The sequence below is a fragment of the Pochonia chlamydosporia genome, chromosome 5 (genome assembly GCF_001653235.2).
Source record: "Pochonia chlamydosporia 170 chromosome 5, whole genome shotgun sequence".
In the NCBI taxonomy this organism is placed as follows: Eukaryota; Fungi; Ascomycota; class Sordariomycetes; order Hypocreales; family Clavicipitaceae; genus Pochonia; species Pochonia chlamydosporia.
The window spans coordinates 2,987,801-3,006,792 of NC_035794.1; the positions used below are offsets into that span (position 1 = coordinate 2,987,801).

General features: G+C 50.3%; 6 protein-coding genes across 6 annotated transcripts; 3 read left to right on the forward strand and 3 right to left on the reverse strand.

Moving 5' to 3' along the window:
- Positions 1 to 403: 403 nt before the first annotated feature.
- On the reverse strand, positions 404 to 2,199 carry VFPPC_06204 (WSC domain-containing protein; the record flags this gene model as incomplete). Its single annotated transcript, XM_018285273.1, has 4 exons — positions 404 to 1,047; positions 1,103 to 1,602; positions 1,668 to 1,827; positions 2,043 to 2,199. 4 exons carry the CDS (start codon positions 2,197 to 2,199, stop codon positions 404 to 406), a joined length of 1,461 nt encoding a protein of 486 aa, XP_018142340.1.
- A 4,902-nt stretch (positions 2,200 to 7,101) lies between these two features.
- VFPPC_06206 (heat shock protein DnaJ) lies at positions 7,102 to 9,896 on the forward strand (the record flags this gene model as incomplete). Its single annotated transcript, XM_018285275.1, has 2 exons — positions 7,102 to 9,732; positions 9,795 to 9,896. The coding sequence occupies 2 exons, from the start codon at positions 7,102 to 7,104 to the stop codon at positions 9,894 to 9,896; spliced, it is 2,733 nt and encodes a 910-aa protein (XP_018142342.1).
- Positions 9,897 to 10,118: 222 nt separating this feature from the next.
- VFPPC_06207 (ubiquitin-conjugating enzyme) lies at positions 10,119 to 10,669 on the reverse strand (the record flags this gene model as incomplete). The annotated part of the gene is made up of 2 exons (XM_018285276.1): positions 10,119 to 10,372; positions 10,423 to 10,669. 2 exons carry the CDS (start codon positions 10,667 to 10,669, stop codon positions 10,119 to 10,121), a joined length of 501 nt encoding a protein of 166 aa, XP_018142343.1.
- Positions 10,670 to 11,252: 583 nt separating this feature from the next.
- On the forward strand, positions 11,253 to 11,711 carry VFPPC_06208 (hypothetical protein; the record flags this gene model as incomplete). The annotated part of the gene is made up of 1 exon (XM_018285277.1): positions 11,253 to 11,711. One exon carries the CDS (start codon positions 11,253 to 11,255, stop codon positions 11,709 to 11,711), a length of 459 nt encoding a protein of 152 aa, XP_018142344.1.
- A 745-nt stretch (positions 11,712 to 12,456) lies between these two features.
- VFPPC_13984 (fungal zn(2)-Cys(6) binuclear cluster domain-containing protein) lies at positions 12,457 to 14,892 on the reverse strand (the record flags this gene model as incomplete). Its single annotated transcript, XM_018291755.1, has 5 exons — positions 12,457 to 13,066; positions 13,146 to 13,496; positions 13,558 to 13,871; positions 13,949 to 14,659; positions 14,743 to 14,892. 5 exons carry the CDS (start codon positions 14,890 to 14,892, stop codon positions 12,457 to 12,459), a joined length of 2,136 nt encoding a protein of 711 aa, XP_018142345.1.
- A 2,074-nt stretch (positions 14,893 to 16,966) lies between these two features.
- On the forward strand, positions 16,967 to 18,992 carry VFPPC_06209 (nitrate assimilation regulatory protein nirA; the record flags this gene model as incomplete). The annotated part of the gene is made up of 4 exons (XM_018285278.1): positions 16,967 to 17,524; positions 17,582 to 17,943; positions 18,000 to 18,344; positions 18,398 to 18,992. 4 exons carry the CDS (start codon positions 16,967 to 16,969, stop codon positions 18,990 to 18,992), a joined length of 1,860 nt encoding a protein of 619 aa, XP_018142346.1.

Below are 18,992 nucleotides of genomic sequence, written 5' to 3' on the forward strand. Positions count from 1 at the left end.
GCGATGTTTTGAAGAACCCATTATTATTAGTCTGCTGCCTGGTCATCTTGTCATCCGTGCTTCCACCTCCGCGACAACAGTCCCACTCTCACACATAAGTCGTGACATGGCGTCGTGGTTTATCTGGGTATTCGTTCACATCAACACGGCACGAATGAATTTGGGCACGTTGCTTGTTTAACACCCTATAGTTACCAAGAAAAAATTGTGTAGCATCTCTGCTCTATGAAAAGAAAAAACTGTGAAGCCAAATATGCTATCAATCATGCAACACGACTGAATGAGCCGACAACTCTGGAGCCCGCCCAGATGGCACGAATTCCCCCTCCCAAGAAACGACAAAAAGATAACTTCAAATCAGCAACGTCATTTTATGGCTTTAATTTTGTTATTTTACACTTTGTTAAAATTTGCCGTGACCGTGTCCCCGGTGAACATGACGACGTCGATAGTTCGCGCCGGCATTGGGCGTAGGGGCTGGCGAGTCGCCGTATTCCACAACAGTGACGAATTTCTCTTCCCAGAGAATCTTGGTAACCTGGTTGCCATTGGTGATGTACTCTGTGCTGAAATAGCTGGGTTGAGCAGATGGAGACGCAGGAGGAGGAGGAGCGGGTGTTGTGTCAATGGCTTGCGCCCCCGCAGCGTATGAGGTTGTGGTGGGCTGAGGCTTCGGTGAGGAGTTGCTGCCCTCCTTGAAAGCTTGGCCAGGAAGAGGAGCGCCGGGAGTAGATGGCTTGTCACCTGGACGGTAAGTAAGAGTAGGGGCCTGTTTGATCGAGGTCGTAGCAGGCTGGTTGTCTTCATCGTTACCAACGCCAACCTTCACTCCACCGGGCAAGCTGACCATGGGACCAAGTACATCCTCCTTAAACAAGGAACCTAGGAGACCTTTCTTCATCTTGCATGATGTAGCCTTGCTCTCATCCACAACGTTGAAAAGGGGGCAGTCCTGAATGCGTCCAGAAGGGTTGGTGCAGGTGTTGACAGCTTGCTGGAGGAAGTCGGAATCCCAACCCATCATGAAATCTCCATGGTAGCCGTAACCTATTATTGTTAGTATAAGCCAGCATCAGTGCTCAATGGGGCACAGCGTATTTACCAGTAACGTCACCGTTGGAGAAGACAAATTTGCCGTCGCGGTTCTTGAAGGCGTAGGTGTTCCAAATTGTCTCAAAGAGCATGCTGGGGGTTCGAACTGGGTATCCTGGTGGGCAGTTACCAGTCATGACCAGGTCGGGGAATGCCATGTGGTCCTTGTGGTTCTTGCTGTCGGTGGCGTCGCCGCCCTTCCAGCAGGATGGGAACATGAGTTCGAGTCTGATACCATCAGTGCAGTGCTGGTCAAGATAGGCCTTTTCAGGAAGGTAATGGCGGTAAAGAGTGCCTTCAGGGGTCTTTGCGTAGTTGAGGCAGTTGAATCCAATTGCACGCTGAGCCAAGTCTTCCTGCTTCGTCTGGCCAAGGGCGGCCCATTGCGACTTATCAGGATCTGGCTTGCTTGGGTCGCCGACTGTGTAGCTCCGCCGTTCATTGCTTCCGGAGATCATTTGGAATCCTGGGGGGAAGGCGGTGATATTGTTACCGTAAAGTAGGTAGTAGCTAGTGGCAAGTGTTAGAAAGGGGTCACCTCGCAGCATATAAGTGCGGCATCAGAAGCAACTTACGCCAGCATTCCACCAACTTGGGGAACAATCTCAAATTTCCCGGTCTTCGCATCTTGGAAGTAGAGACTTGGAGTCCAGTAGGCAGACTTGTCTTGAGTAACACGGCACGAAGTGCAGTCGCCCGCAAGTAGATCAGAGGTTTTAGCACCCTCTGAGAAGCCTATTGAGCCACGTTAGCAATAGCAAAACACTTGCATTTTGCTCCAAAACGAGTTGAAAAGGCAAATTAAGCTTAGCCTTCATGGGGCTTCATCTCCAGTTTTCACAAGCCACCAACCCACACTGTCGGGTCTTGCCGTCTGTGGTGGTGACGCCAAAACGAGCTACCAAGCAAGAGAAGAATATGAAGGGGCTATTGGCTATGCCATAACGTACCACTGGATCCATGAATAGAGTGTGCATGAGGCGAGGCCTCATCTGGGTTGACAATGGGGTCAATTCGAGCAAGGCCAACACGTCCAGGGCATTCCATACGCCAAAAGGCATTGGCGCCCGCGATGAGGCCTGCAGACAAGGCCACGGACTTGAGCATCATGAGTGGGTTGATTCAGATCCGTGCAAGAAGGTGTTGACTCGATACGTGATGAATAGAGCTGTAGTGTTCAAGGAGTGGACGATGCAGCAGGGCTGTCTGTTGAAACGATTGTTAGTGTCTCTGTCACCAAGTTGTTCGTTGCGATAACTGTTCCAGGTTGGCAGGCTGATGAAAAGTTTGGAATCGCAAACAAAAAAGTCCTTGAAAGAGAAGCCGTTTAACCGACGAGTGAACAGAAAGTGAATACAGATAAGGAAAGAGCATGTGGCTAGCACTTGCTAGGGAGGATGCGATGAACGTAAAACTGCGCTCCATGGAACCAACCGAAGGCAGGAGCAAAGCAGGTTCCCCCAAATACAAATGGGCAAATTCTCCTTCCACGATAAATTTTGCCCCTCTGTGAAGATGAGAGAGCACCTTGAGCCTCCAGCCTGATCCATCACATATGAACGCCCCCCAATGAACTCAGTTCGCCCATGGTTGTTCAGATCGATAGAGGCCATGGCATGCGCTCTCGCAGTGAAATCGTCGTCGCCAAATTCTCTGCTCCTGCCACTTGGCACGCCGCATCTCCTGCGGCCTGGCAGCTGTCAGTCGGCTTGTCTCGCACTTGCAATCCATCGTCTAATCCAACGGCCATCTCAGCTCGCCTCCTCAAGGCTCCGACATTGGATAAAGTATCCAGCTCCTTGGATACAAAAGGGCGTCTGATCGAACGAGTCGGTCATAATGTGCGGGTGCTTACCAAGGATCACGCCTTTGCTGTGTGTGCTTGAATAACCAGTTGGAGACTTCTCGTGGTCCCGAAAACGAAACAAACAGTATTGAACTATCAAAATGGTATCTGTGAAAACGAAGAAACTTCCTCAATTATTCAACAGAACGTCTTTATCGGCTCTAGACGTGGGATCCCAGCCCCGCTGCCGCGCCGAGACTGTGAATTCCAGCGAGAGGCACTATCTCCAGGCGCTTTGCCCACTCATGACGCGCCTCACAACGCGTAAAATGGCTGGTACAAAGCTCGACTACGAGGCTGCCAATGAGACTAGTTGCCTAATCGATCAACTTGATGGTGTTGGTCTCCTCAAATTTCAGCGTGGCGATGGTTACTGGTGTCTTGGGTCCTTGCGATTTGCGCTGCACGACCGGATACGTTTGCCACAACGGCGAGCCAGAAATAATTCTTCAAAGCCCAAGGCGAATTGATCGGAACTGTTCTTTTGCGCGGATGCCCGGTTTTCCTCCTTCAACTGTCCGTCTCTTCCAGAATCTCGGCAATACATGTCGGTGTCGGTGATGAGGCAATCCTCGTGGTGGGCTTACACGCAAGTCCGTGCATGACAGTATCAATATGGACAGAAGAACAATTTCCTTACCTGGAATAAGAAGGTATTGAGGAAAACGATCAGAAATTCAAAGAATCGATAAGAAGGTGTCACGAAAACGCAGGCAAAAAGGAAAGTGGCGAAAGAATCAGTCGTAAGGAGCGCAAATGGTCGGAATGATGAAGAAGAAAACGAACGTCAAGATACCGAGCAGTCTCGAATACCAAACAGAGAAAGCTCTCACTACTTTGAAAGGAAGGGAAAGAGTCAAGAAACGAAGTAGAGGAGATGCGGCCACCACGAACTGGCACGCACGAACATATCGAAACAATGGGAGATCACAGTGGGGATGGGCAGTCAGTCCTGATCTCCTGGACCTCTCACTCTCAGCCCAGCCCTGTTCTCGAAGATGAGATGTTGGTCGCCCGCCTCGGAGCGACGAGGTCCCCCAGAGCAAAATTACAATGGTTCCAAGGGTCAAACACCATGTACATGTACAGCACATTGGACGAGCCCCCAACTCCATATTCCTACAGGTATCGGATCTTGCACTGCTGGGACTGAGACGATCGTGGGGCGGATTACGCCCCTTGGTAGCTACTACGCATTACCTGCTGGTTAATGAGCACCTGTTGACAAGTACAGGATACCATCCTCCAGGGAGGCTGGTGTTCACGGAGATCCAGGCCAGGGTTCCAAGGGATAGCCACAGCCAAAACCTGATTGGCCTGATTACTTGCCGTTTAGGAAGAAAATGTCTCGGCAGGGGCTGGCAATGCCAGGGGTCAACATCCACAGCCCTGGCTGCATGACGATTGTTGGAATCTCGCTGTGAGCCCTGGCCCCCCTGCACCCTGCCAATTGAATCTTCCGGCTGTGCTTGAGAGGTTCATCTTTTTTTAATTGCAGTACGTCTCACAGACGAAAGTATGTACGGAGGACTCTGCTACTTATTGGTCTCTGCTGGTTTGTTCCCGAGCATGCATGCGCTGGCCACACCAGACGGTTTGGGTCGTGTTGGCCCTTGTCCTTGTTGTTACTGGTGGTAGAGCCGCCCTTTGCTAGCAGGGATCCATTGATATCAATGGCTTTGGGGGGCCGTTTTGCATGACGCAAGTGTGGCTTGTGGTCGAAGCACATTGACTAACTAACAGGCGAGCCAGGTCGGAACTCGATCAGTTGTGGTTGGTTGCAGATGTTACCAGCGACCGTAGACCACGATTGAATCACAGATGTCATATGACCCGTCAAGGCCATAACGAGCTGCTGTTTCAATATGATGCAACATTCTTTGATGTCAGTGCAATATTCGCTTTTGACTATCTGCACACGCGACCGGTTATGAAATGATGGCGTTTGGTGGCATCCAACCCTTTGACACCTTCAGTCCCCAAATCAATATCAGGGGCTCTGCGGAGGTCAACCCTCCACATGTTGCCCAGGACTTGAAACCAGACTGAGACTAGGGTGCCAACCAATCCGCACCAAACATTGGTCACCTGGGTTCGTTAGGGACTGTGAAAAACGTCCACATCCTGACAATTGGATCGAAATGCCTCCAGCCGCATACAGGGACCTTTTGGTGATTGACAGGAGACCGCCCAACAATAGTTGGGATGGACATTGGATGGATGGCCAATGCTTGATGCACTGTCATAATTGTGAAGCATTGCAGAACACTGAGGAGCTACATGCCGTCATTTTGTCTCGAGTATCTTGACCGCCGACATGCCGGACTGGGATTCCTCAAATCGCATACTGTACGAATTTTCTCCCATATTGCTGTGGGAGACAATCGACTGCGCTATTGAAAATTGAACACTCATTGCCGGGAATGGCTTGCAACTCAGAATGTTGCGGAACTATTGATCGACTTCTGGTGCATTGCCGAAGCAGGAGTACGGCCCAACGCAGCCATGCGTTCCTGTTTCGGGAATCATTAGTTCTCAGGCATTGTCTTCCTTTGTCTGTCATACCGTAACAACTCGTCCCATGTCTTGTGCTATCCTGACTAAATGTCTTGATCCCCTTCTGTTCACCAGTGCGTCGTGTTGTGTTGGTGTCAGTCCGGTTTTGGCTCCCAACATCAGTCTCGGCACCTAATTCTACCAAATGGCCTCTCCGCCGAACGTGCACCCATCTAGCTGTAATGAACAACACACGCTAATGCTCATTCATTTATTGCAAATTATGATGGTTCATACACAGCACCCAAATCCTCTGGAAAGTTCTCCGAAATTTCCTGTTTGGCAATTTCAAGAAGCGCCACCAATGGCTTCGCATATCCCAGCCAGGTTCCACTCGCCAAGGCATGTCGCATCCATAGATGGAGATCAACAAAACATCGGGCAAGCAGCGCTCTTGGCGCCTAGGTGCCAATTTAGAGGCACAATTCGATCCACTGGATGAGCCAAAAGACCCAGTTCTCCAGGCGATGGAAATTAATATCATCCACAAAAGAGAGATTGGAGTTCTTGGTACCTTCTTTTGGCTGGCGATCTAAATTATGCAGGAAGGAGTCTTGGAAGACAAAGCCTGCTAATCGACGTCATAATGCAACGACAGGTTGAACTATTCATCCTTCTACATGCATACGATTAAAAGTATCCAACGCTGTCCAGTTGTACGAGTCATATCAGAGATTTGGTTCGGGAGGCAATGGGATGACTGTTGCGATGAACTTGAAAAGCTGGGGCTCAGAGTGGTCAGGATATTTCTTGCAGCTGATACACTTATCTAGACTGAGCGTGACATTCCCCCTAGGTATGGAAAGGTGCATGTAACACAGCAGATGTGAAGGTAATGCTGATTGATGGACACGAAAGAGCTATGCAGTGAAAAGTCTGACATTCCAACGATTCTGTCCTCTGCCAACTCGTATCTTATCCAACAAGCCATGTTCAGGATGCAGGTGACCGCTCTGCTCCAGTCCTTCACTCACAAATACTCTCTCGCTTTAGCAGTGAACGACCACCCACAAATTGTCCTGCAATTTTTGGCTACCTAGGTAGCCAGGTTAAATTTCTACATATAGCGCAGTACATGATGGCAATATCAACTAATACTTGTCATCTTTATCAGACCGGCTGTGGTGTAGGGTAGCACGTCAACCGCCCATTCATATTGGTTGCCTCTGCACCTCATGCTGTACAGCATTCGTATTAGCAAATGACTATATTCTGTTGGAGCCCTAGTATTCACTGCACTTCGGTTTCTATAACAAATAAAACTGCAATTCCTTTTGATCTTACTTATCAATTCTGGTTGGACATTGACAAATCCATTGTCAACATCTCCAGTGAGCACGGTGATGCCTCAGGTCAATGAGTCTGCAGCACCGCCACATGTGGCAGTGCGTTATTTTCAATTGGTCAAGCTATGGCCATGCGCCACGTCCAAGCATCTGCATCAGCCACGCGACAGCTCAACATGCCTTGAGACGGAATGTGCAAGACTCAAGCCATTACGGCACTGCTATACTCCGTACATTCCACACAGCTACCCAAACGATGCATTGAACTAACAACATCCCGGCTATGACTGATGATAGATTTTGCCTTACCTCTTCTTCGCGATGGATGATCTCTCGGGCCTTGATTGGTCCAAACCGACGGGCTCGCAGCCCAAGCCCACCGGCGCCCCTATGCCCATGAATCCGTCTTATCCATACCCAACACTGCGACCGAGTCCGTCTCCAGCTGGATCAGGCCGTAGCACGCCTGCGTCGATATCACCAAACTTGGGGCGGTCGTCATCACCTGCAAAACCGCCGGCTAAAGCGGCGCAGGACAGCTTCAGCAACTTGATGAATTTCGGGTCAGCAAAGGCGAAACAGAACTTGTCTTTAGCCGAACGACAGGCACAACTTGAGGCCGACAAGAAGAAGAAGGAAGAGGACAAGAGAAAAGTGACAGAGGCGCAATTTGGCAACGCACAGCAATGGGATGCTCTGGGATCTCGCGCATTTACTCCGAGCCCCAGTATACCCCCGCCTTCCTCGTCAAAGGCAGCTATAAATGACGATGACGACCTTTTTGCTGCGTTTAACAAGGATACCAAGGTGGATAAATCTAGTCACTATCCGGCCCCGGACTCACATCGCGCGACGCCTGTCGAAGAGAAGAAACATTTGGACTTGAGCAGTCCAAGCGCTTGGGCTTCCTCAACCGCCGGCATCAACGAGAGTAATACAAACGGAGGCGGCTTTGACGACGACGACGATCCGTTCGGCTTAAATGAGTTGAAACCAAGTGGTCAGCCTAAAGCTGCTCCACGAGCACCGCTTGATGATGACGACGACTTTCTTGGTGACCTTGGACGGCCGGTTGAAGAAGTTCGCATGAAACAACAGCAATACCCCGAGCCTGGTAAACCGATTGAGCAAGATGAGGCGAGTTCGTCGGAAGACGATCGCTTACCGTCAAGGGAACAATCGCAGGGACCGAGAGGGAATACCGGAGCGAGCAAGGAATTTGACCGCGCCGTGGCACAATTGATGGATTATGGATTCTCTGTCGAGGATGCTCGGCGCGGGTTGGCAGAGAGTGGTGCTGGGTTGAATGTACAAGCTGCAGCGAACTGGCTACTGGATGATGCCCACAGAAAGGCCAAAGCCAAGGCTCAAGGGCGGAGTTCTTCGACCAGCTCCTCTCGAATGCATGGCCAGACTGAGCATCAGACAGGCACTCATCCTGGACGTGGTGGTGAACCTGACTTGGCCAAATCTGCCGCGGCCATGGGTAGCAGCTTTTTCAAAACCGCGAACTCGTTGTGGAAAACCGGACAGAAGAAGATGCAGCAAGCTGTAGCTGACTTCCAACAAGATGGAGGCGACCCAAACCAGCCGAAGTGGATGCGTGATGCGCAGCAAGATCGAAGGCAAGACAGCGGCCGAGCCAGTCACGATGTTACTGATGAAGCCATGGCTCTCGAAGGTGGAGGACGACCAAAGCCGAGCAGGACGAACAGTCGTCCGACAGCTGACCCTCGACTAGGGTTGCAACAACCACGCACGTCCTCACCCGCAGCACCTTCATCTGGCAGTCAGAGCCGCAATAGTCCCGTACCCCGTTGGCAACAGAGCTCATCTCCTGCGGTATCGGATGCTAAGTCAAGATTAAACAGAATGAAGGTTGAGGATGATGATTCATTCTTTGTCAGTGCCAACAGGAGAAAGAAAACTACTCCAGTACCAGCAGAACAACCCGGACAACAAAAACCGGAACCTGATTTACTGTTCAACGACGACGCGCCACCAAGACCATCTCAGCCGACTCCTCAGCGTCCAGCTCAAAAACAAACTCCGCAATTCATGAAACAAGCGCAGGCTACTCCTCCGGCGTCAAGAAAGGCAACGCCAAAGCCAGCTCGACAAGTCCCTCCGATCAGCCCGTCAGACTTGGAAACATCAACCAAGCACCGACTCGCAGGGACTGCTCAATACAAGCTAGGAAACTACGACGGCGCTCACTCATTGTATTCCCAGTCCATATCTGCTCTCCCGGAGACACACCCGTTGAGGATTGTCCTCCTTACGAACCGTGCCCTGACGGCCATCAAAACTGGCAACATGAAACAGGCCGTCCGAGACTCTGACGAAGCACTGAAACTCATCGGTTCGGGGAATGGTAAAGGCGAAAGCGTTGTCATTCAGGGCGAGAATGGTAAAGAAGAGGCCAGAAATATGGCTGAGCTGTGCGGAAAGGCATTTTCTCGGAAGGCTGAAGCATTGGAACAAATGGAAAAGTGGGAGGAAGCCTTTTCGGTCTGGGATCGGTGTGTAGAAGCTGGGCTTGGCGGAGCAGCAGCCATCCAAGGTCGTTCACGGTGTAAAGACGTATCTGCACCGAAGCAAAAAACGCCAGTGCCAAAACCAAAACCAGCAGCGAAACCGAGACCTACGCAGACAGCATCGGCTAGCCTGGCACCAAAAAAGGACTCGGAGGCAGTTACTAGACTTCGTGCGGCTAATGCTGCGGCGGCTAAGGAAGACGACGAAAAGTTTGCTCTCTCAGACAAGATTGATGCGAAGGTTGGAGCGTGGAGAGATGGAAAGAGAGACAACCTACGTGCTCTTCTTACAAGTATGGACCAAGTTCTCTGGGAGGATAGTGGATGGAAGTCGGTAGGCTTGCACGAGTTGGTCATGCCCAACAAGGTCAAGATATCTTACTTGAAGGCGGTTACCAAGACACATCCAGACAAGGTAAGCATCGAGATTATGCTGCAATACTGGTGAAGAAAGTAGTCGCTTACATTTTAAAACAGCTTCCCCAAACGGCATCCACAGAGGTCCGACTCATTGCAGCTATGGTATTCGCCACTCTGAACGAAAGCTGGGACAAATTCAAACAGGAGAATGGGCTATAAAGTGCGGGAGTTGAATGGCTAGAGCATGATGAGGCGAATGATAGACTACGACTGATGCTTTTGTTCTTGAATAAAATTAGTATTTAGGCTGTGCCCTGGTGAAAAAGGGCCGCCATTTAAAAGTACTTCGATTTTGTCGCTCCAAAACACCGTGCCATGCCATGTACCTGTCCCAAATCGTAATCCATTCGGACGCTCTTGCACCCAAGTGTCCTGTCATATCTATAACCCCAGCATGCGTCTAACACCATCCCGAACCTTCTTCTCGTAGTCTGCCCTCCTCTCCCTCCACATCTTGGCTGCTTCCACATTCGCGGGGCTTTCGTCATTAGGCTCCGCAAGCATGCTCATCACCGATATGAGAATCTTTTCGACGGACTGGATTGGGGACCAGCGCTCGGACGCATGCTCGTAGTGGTTTGGGTCGTCGCCCGGCGCGTGGAGGATAGAGATGCAGACCAAGCCGCTGGGGTACACTGGCGGTGTTAGCATTCTGTGAGGAGGGAACAAATAGCGGTGGACGTACCGTTGGGATGCCACATGTCTGCTAGGAACTTCATTGTCGGCGGCGCAAGAGGGTAGTCCTTTGGGAATTTCAGTTCAGCGGGGAAGACGCCGCCTTCGAAGGGTGTCCCCTCGGGACCTTGGATGAGACATTCCCAGTGGAGGAGGTCGTCTTCGGAGATGGGGCCGGCGGTGATGCCTTCGGGGGGGTTGTTGGTTAGGGCGCGGTATTCTTGGAGGAGGCGGCGGTGCGCGGTGGATTGGGCCATGATATTGGTGGTATTGGGGGATGAATGTTGTAGATGGTGAGTTTGGGGATGGAGATGGTGAGCCGAGGTGGTGGTCGTGGAGTTTTGGTCGTGGCGGCAGTTGATGGTGGGATGGGCGCTGACATAATTGTGTCCAGTTCGTCTGTTGCACCGATGCCGCTTGCACTTACATGCCTGAGAGTGTAAGACTACGACGAAAATAGATAAAAATGTGTTCAACTACCAATAATATGTTTAATACAAGGTCAACTTATTACTAATATTGTGAATTTTATAATTTCTTGAAGGTTTCTATGCAACTGTTGGTGTGATACTAAGCTGTCAGGGTCACATACCTCAGCCGCCGAGTATGTTAACAAGAGAAGGTGTAATATTGCTTTAATTTAAGGTTCTTTTTAATATTTCTTGCTTTCTTAAACTTTCTTCTTTTTAGCTTCCCTCTTAATATTAGAAAAAATTTCTTAAATTAGTCTATAAAAGAGAGTTATTTTCCCCTTTATTTCTGTAGTCTGGGAGGCGCTGTCCGGATACCACCATTGCAAGCTATGAAGAATGGCTGCTTTCGGGTGCCGTGCTCAAGTGTATGCGCGATAACGGCACCATGGCGTTCCAAATACAATTCACGCATACGCCCTCTTCCTGCGATGTTCACAGCAAAAAGTCACAGCAGCTAACGAGTACCTTACCTAAAGGCACGGGCCAGCAGAGCTGCACTGTGAAGCCCAAAGGCCGTGCATTGTTAGACGAGGGTTCTTTAACATTGAAGCAAGGCATTCTACCTCAGCAAGCATCGCCGGACTACTCCGACGATGACGATATCTACAAAGTGGAATTACTAGCACGGTGGGGTAAGAACATATTCTTCCTAAGGTGGGACATTGACGGCAGTACTAGTTGGGAGCCGCGGAGGAACATTCCGGACAAGGAAATGCTGTATAACTTTAAGTCAAACTACGACGGATTTAATGAGGGAGTTAACGTGCTGCATATGCGGGAAACCGAGCGTGATAAACGAAAATATCTCTTGCATTTCAAGGGATGACCGGCGGGTGAGGACGCCTGGGTTGATGAGAAGTTGTTGAGCCCAAGCCTTCTAGAAAAGGTCAGGAAAAGTGGACTAGATGCTATTTGTATCTGATATATACGGTATTGAGACGTTCATTAATTAATAGAGACTTTACCGCACGACATTTTGATCAGCCCGCAATTGCGTGACACTGACGAGAGCCATGGCTCTCAATGCGAATCGGCGCGACCTCGCTCAGCCTCCACAGCTTCATCTGCAAAGCCAAGAACATCATGGGTCTTCTCTCACATGCCCGACGGAGATAGGGAGACTAGATACTACAACCAACGGACGGGGAAGTAATCCTCGAACAAGCTCGTCCTGCGCCCGAAAAGAATCCCTAAAAGCGCCCGCCGTCTAAATAACCAACCGGGAGATTCGATCGCGCCTGACTAATTTGAAGCATTATACGTGAGGTTCATCACGGCCTGTTCTCTGCCATTTCGGCTTGTTAAGTGTCATGAGTTTCAAGCGCTCCTCACCTACCTTAAGACTAATGTTAATGCTTAGCTCCCAGACACACACGAAACCATTAAATGGATTATGTGACAGTTTAGCAGTTAGAAAGTGAAGAAATGTCTCAAGACGCTCCCAGGCTGTGTCTGTCGATCATAGCTCTAGAGTCCTTTTATATCTTCATTGTAATTATCCCACAACATATCAATTTTATACAAGTATGTGTGGTATAGCTACATGCAAAAGGAGTATTCGATGGATAGAGTTAACTCTCCAGGATATCTGTCGACCCTTCCCTGGACACTTTCTTGTCGTCTTCGTCGACCGAAAGCTCCCTAATAGCGTGGAGTAAATTGTCTAGCCGACGATCATTAATATCACCTGGCATCAGCGCTACATGTACTGGCCAGGCCGACTGGATGTGGCGCGACATGATAGCCATCTTAGCTTGGTCCACATCGCCGATATGGAAGAAGCGGGCCAGCTCGGTAGCTACGGTGGCGGGTAGACTCTGTTGCATAAGGCGAAAGACGATGTTAGACAGGTAGGCGTTCTTACTCTGGGCGTGAAGTACGCCGGCGCATAGAAGCGCTGTTGACTCGTGAGCCTCGCGGATCAGGGCGGCCGACTCGTTTAGGGAGGAGATGTTATGAAGCGCGCCGAAGCCGATGTACGAGCACATGGCAATGAGAAACATGTTGTACGTGTCGTTGCCATGGCAAGAGTAGTAGAGCCGTATGAGTGTTTGGAGGTTTGCCAGCGCATGTGTAACAATCTCGCCGGGACTCTCCTGCTTTGGCGGAGAGTCGGCGTTTTCACCTTCCACTACGTCGACTTGTTCAAACAGTCGGGCTGTGGTAAACCAATAGTGCATGCTACCCGGAATGAGCCACTGTTTCGTCCTTTTTCTGGACTCCAGAGGGGAGGTCAAACAACCCTGTGCGAGAGACTTACTGTACATCGAAATGTATTGGAATAATCAGGTTCCGTGGGTTGAGGAAGCTTGGCAGTTGCTCATACCAACACCGTAGCCTACCGTGGTACTCCGCTGATTGGGCCGCAGAAAGCATTATCTTCCCCTCTTTTGATGCTGAAAACGGAGGAAATACACTGCACATGATATCGTTCATAATAGTGCGAAATTCGCATATAGCCTTGAAGATCTGGCTAAAATGGAGAGGCACCGGCGCGTAAGCCGTGGGATACTTCACCCAGACTTCTCCATAAGACTCTGGACTATCTGGGAGTTCTATCTTAGGGTGTGCTGTAACGAGCGGCGGCCGATCAAAATGGAAGCATTGAAGACTATGGGAGCAGTATCAGCCTCACAACTCACGCAGCATCTCGCTTGTCGTAGCGAACTTACCCTTGCCATGTGAAGACGATCCACGCTGTTATCTCTTGCGCGGTCCTCCACTTTGGACAACTTGGGTGGAGATAGGTGGTGAGGAGGCCCATTTCCTCGGCAGTGGCTACCGCTTGGAGGCAGTAAGACCAACCTATCTTGTCCAGCCCGTTCTTGTTGTATTCAAGGTGGAGAATCATAGCCGCCTGCACTTTGGTAATCGTCTTTTTGTCCGCCTCCAGCTCCCAGAGGCGGCGCGTCTCGGCCATAAAGCGGTAAGATAGAGACGCCGGGTTCCAGAACTCAGTCCGGTCGGGGAGTTTGTTGTGGCCATGCTACGGGGTTGAGAACTGCTGGGTTAGAAAGAGCTGAATGAGAGTCTCCAGGAGACAAGGACAAGGGTAGCGCTCACACAGCTGGCCGCGAGAATAGCGTTTACAAGTAGTGACGAGCAGAACCGACGTCGGCCGGAAACCATGTCCTGGAGAAAGGAGTCCTTGTGAAAGAAGGGAAAGAAGAGGTATTCGTGTGTGAAGTAAGACTTCAAAAGATCACGGAGCAGTTCGTCGTCAGACGAGACGTTGGTCCACATCGACGGCTTAGCCGCATCCACGTCGACATCAACCATCTGCGCAACGTGGAATGGCGCATCGTACATGGCGCGATAGTCCATCGTGTTAGGCAAGAGGCCCGTCCTGGTCTGCAGCGATGGCCATGGCCATTGCCACTGGGGATCGGAGATTTTCCGAAAGACGAGCGATGTCATGTAGCAGCTACTGGCTGACATCAAGAAGTCTGGAATGTTGAGCACACGGCCCAGGCTGTAGTGATAACGCCTGTCGGGGCTGACGGCAAGCTGGAGGAGTAGGTCGCCAGAGTGGACATGCTGCACGATGGCATCAACGCTGGCCCCCGCGCGGACACGCTGCAGTATCGCAGCCACAGTCTCCTCTGAGCGGGAGCGGAGCAAGTGGTAGAACTCCTCGTGAGCGTTGCGCCTCTCCTCCTGTGCACCGTACTTGCGCTTCAACGCCTGGCCGTGCGTCTCGGCCGGATCTGTAGCATAAACGCACTCAGAACCACGGGAGAGGCAGAGCTGGCAGTTCGGCCGCCGGCCATTACACTGCAGATAGCTGTTTTAGTGACTGATGCTTTCTGGCATATGTTTCTGGTACACCTAGCAAAATCTTAGGACCATCAACCAACCCTTGTCTTTCGCCTGCGGCATGCCTCGCAGGCGGCGATTGTTGACTTCTTGCGCTTCCCCGCCGACGGCCCAGCGGCATCTAAAGCGGGATCAGGATCCTGCGTACTTCTGGCTGTTGCTGGAAGCAGAGGGCGAAGCTGGCGCGACATATCCTAAAGCTGAGCCTCATGTGCATATCCGGGCTGCTAGTGTTTTCGTAGATACAAAGGTCGGAGGTGAAGCAGAAGCAGAAGCAGAAGCAGAAGCAGAAGCAGAAGCAGAAGCAGAAGCAGAAGCAGAAGCAGAAGCAGAAGCAGACGAGAGTGAAGCTTGAAGAGGATCGAAACTCATGTACGTATGATAACAGGAAAGAGCTGCGTGGGCATAGGTACCTAGTACTTATATGCGCCAGGGAACCAGCGAGTGGTCATCACCTAAAAATATGACTATTAAACCTAGACGCTGGAAAAGCAATAAGGCGCATTGTATTTTGTATTGCATTGCACTGCATTAAGGCAAACAAGAATTTAGGGGCGGCGCCAGCTGTGGGATTTATTGACGGTTAGGTGGCCAATGCCAATGTCTCGGAAAAAACTCCTGGCAACGCCAGCCAATCAGTCGTCGATGTTTATGCCATGATGTTGCAGGCAGGCAAGTTCTTGAGCTGGCATGGCCGTTCGGAAACTCCAGTCCCTTGCACTCGTGATCAAACTGATCGGGGGGGCATTTGGTGGAGTTGCTAGTTGCTGTTATTGGACCCGAGGTTGGTGTCATGTTAGGTGTCTGACTGTTAGAGTGAAAACTACACCGTGTTGCCCTCTCTCGATTACGTTGCTGACCTTCCGAGTCTCCCTGGTAGGGCTGAGCCAACGTGGGCGATAATAAGGCACCAAGGAACCCAATGCGCTGAAAGTGCGGTTCGGCCCTTGTCTGTTCGGATTCCACGACCAACTTCCCCCCGCCCCCTTCGCAACACTAATTAAACACCCTCCTCCTCTTTCCTCACAAACCACAAGTCCCGATTATTGGTGGTTCTAAATACAACATGTATGAAACCACAAAAGTCATTGAAACACGAGTTTCTTCGCGCAGAGTGCGCATAAAACTGTAATGACTACCTAGGTAGTCAGTCACCTTATTGTCTACATCGTAGGCACCTTTCACATGCTTCCTTTATAGAAATCTGTTGCCATCGTGTCTAGATGGGCGAGATTGCCTTGATGCTGCTACCTGCACGGGCTGGGGCCGCCAAGGTGCGTTTTAGGGGTGGCATTTCTTGCTTCTACTCTTCAGTTGCGCAAACAGTGATCTGAGGAGTCGTGAGGAAATCTCATCTACCAGCCCGGATTGCAGTCTCATACAATGCGATAAACCAGAAAAATGTTGACTTTAAAGACTCCAATCGACAGAACAGTACTTACCTCTAATAGAAGCGAAGATGAGAACCACTCAGGAACCAGGAAGGTAGAGAGCGGAAAGGTCCGCGTCACGTGGATGCTGGTAGCAAGGGAAACACTCCGCTCCTCGTGACTGGCTATCAGCTCGACTGTGATAGAAATGTCGCTGCTCACGACGCTGCTCATGGCCCTTGCCTCTACCCTTCCAGCTCCAGTATACTGTTCGCGAACCTTTCAGCTTACGGCTCCTTGACTATTGATATGATTGATTTCACAATCATCAAGACGCTAGCAAGAGGTTTGAGTGTCTGCGAGCGTTAAATAGACCTCTGATACTTGATTCGATACTCAGCTACCTAGGTGTTACCAATGGCGGCGAGACCAAAGAGACTGCTCCTGCCAGCTCCTCTTGCCAAGTTAAGCACCCATGATGAATCAGACGCTGCAGAAAGTAGGAAAAGGAAAAGGCGAGGTCACCGAATGGCATGCGATTTATGCCATGCTAGAAAAGTAGCCGTAGGTTGCTATCCCTCGTGGTCTCGGTATGAGAAGAAACTTGGGAACCGGCTAATGTGTCATTGTTTTTCAGTGTGACGGTCAAAAACCTGCCTGTCGCCGTTGTACGAGCCGGAAGTTAAATTGCGTATATCGACAAGGTTGGCATATTGCCCTTAAGACGCACGATGCCCTGCAGAAAAAGCATGATGCGCTCCAAGACAGATTGTTCAATCAGGTCAACCTCGCAAATCTGTTAAGGTCACTTCCCGAAGACCAGGCCTTTAGCTTGGTCCGAGAATTACGTTCAACATCCAATCCATATGGAGTTATTTCATCTGCGCGAGGCGCCATGCATACGAACCAGCGGCCATCGGATCTTACTGCAGCCCAAGGCATATATCCCCACACTAGCTCCCTTGTAGAGTTTGAACTGGCAGCTCGGCATCAAATTGTGTATCCCAAGTCAGAGCCGCTAGACGCCGCTCGTCTTGCTGCTTTTATTGCTTCTACACCTTTCGGAGGGACCAACATCAATGCATCGTCTGGCACATCGCAACAACCTGAAGTCGGCAACACATCTGCTTGCCCTTTGGCAACGGTTGGGAAGGTTCCTCATCGAACCTATTCTGACGACATCAATGATGGCACTTCTTCAGTGATTAATTCTCTTGGGCCGCCTAAACCTGGTGCATATTGTGATTCTAGACTCAACGTGCTAAAAATTGGGTTCTGGACTCGTGTGGCTATCCCCAATGAACTCGCCGCGTCTGCGATATCCTTCTATCTTGTGTACGAACACCCCTTATTCACCGTGTTTGATGCAGATCTTGTCTTGACCGACCTTGTCAAGCACCGGTTAAGATTTTGCTCTGCCTTTTTCGTGAGCTCTCTATTATACCTCTCATGCGTATGTCTCTTCGTCTGTCCACATTGCGTGATTGTGTCTAATAGTGCCGTTCTATAGCAAGCGTATGCGCGAATTGACCGCCGATCATTGGGCTTTGTGCCTGAGTTCCGCCGAGAGGCCAGCACGTTGTGGCGAGCTGAACGGAACTCAAGGTTTACCTCTACAAGTGTCGCAACCAAGGATTTCCCGGACGCTATCATGGTACTTGCCGCAGCCGAACTCATGTGCCTCGGCTGCGAACTGGATGGTCAGGATGAGATGGGTCGTGAGTTTTTGGAAGCTGGCCGCAAACTAGCCACGGAACTCGGCCTCATAGATGCTGCCGTTGGGAGTAGTCAGCTTCAAAAAGTTCACGAAATGACTCCGGAGTGGAAGAAAATGGCGGCGCACGTGGCGTGGGGCACATATAATTGGACCTCGTAAGAACTATACCAGTTGTGTGTAAAGATTATGCCTATGTTAATTACTTTCATAGCGTATTCAGCTTCTTTTTCTTCGGACCACCAATCTTGTATCCTCCAAGCCTCTCAGTACCGGGCGAACATGAGGTGAACGTTGACGAGATTGGCTCATCGAAAGAGCCTGACATCGATACTTTGCCAGCATATACGGGGCAAACATTCCCGACCATGTGCCGATTTTGGGAAATTTTCCAAGAGATTGCTGTTGTCTACCTTGGACTTCATGACCGGCCCCTATCTCAACGTGTTCCGCTTGCATTCGCAGAAGCAAAGTACCAAAAGCTACTGACATGGGCAGACACCATGTTAGAAGGTGCAACCAGAGGACATTATACTCCAGCACACGTTTCAATATTTCAGTAAGGGCAGATTTCAGGAACATGTGACCAAGGTAGCTGACTTGTTTTGAAAGCATGATTTTCCATAGCATGGTTATCCAAATGTTCCATCCCTTCTTGCAAGCATCCACGGACTTGGGTTCTCATAAAATGCGCTCCTTTTCATCAACCGACAGTACGCCCGCTGCCGTCATTGCCGCATCACTAAATCAGCTCTCCCGACAATTATTCCAATACCAGCAGCGCACTCATCCTGCGACATTCAGTATCTTCCTCAACATCGCACTTGTGCAACTTGGTGATGCGATGCTAAACCGGCGATTATGCAAATTTCCTAATCGGCGCTTATGCTTTTTGCTCTGTATGTATGGCTGGCTCAGTTTGTATGAGAGCTACAACCTATTCTGGGATGTAACCAAGGGATTTTTAGCAAGGGCTTTAAGTGAGAGACTGCTGTCTAGTGCCGAGGCAAAGGCTTACATGAAGGACTTACTACGCTGTGGGGTACATCACAAGGTCCCGCAACATACGGTGTCGTCCATGATTATTGATTTTAATCTTGCTGAGGAAGATCCAGATTTGGCGAGGATAAAGGTTATTGCCGAAATGTTTGATGACTTAGCTCTGCACGCAGAGTTCACAACTAACACGTTTGAGTGGGAAGGGTGA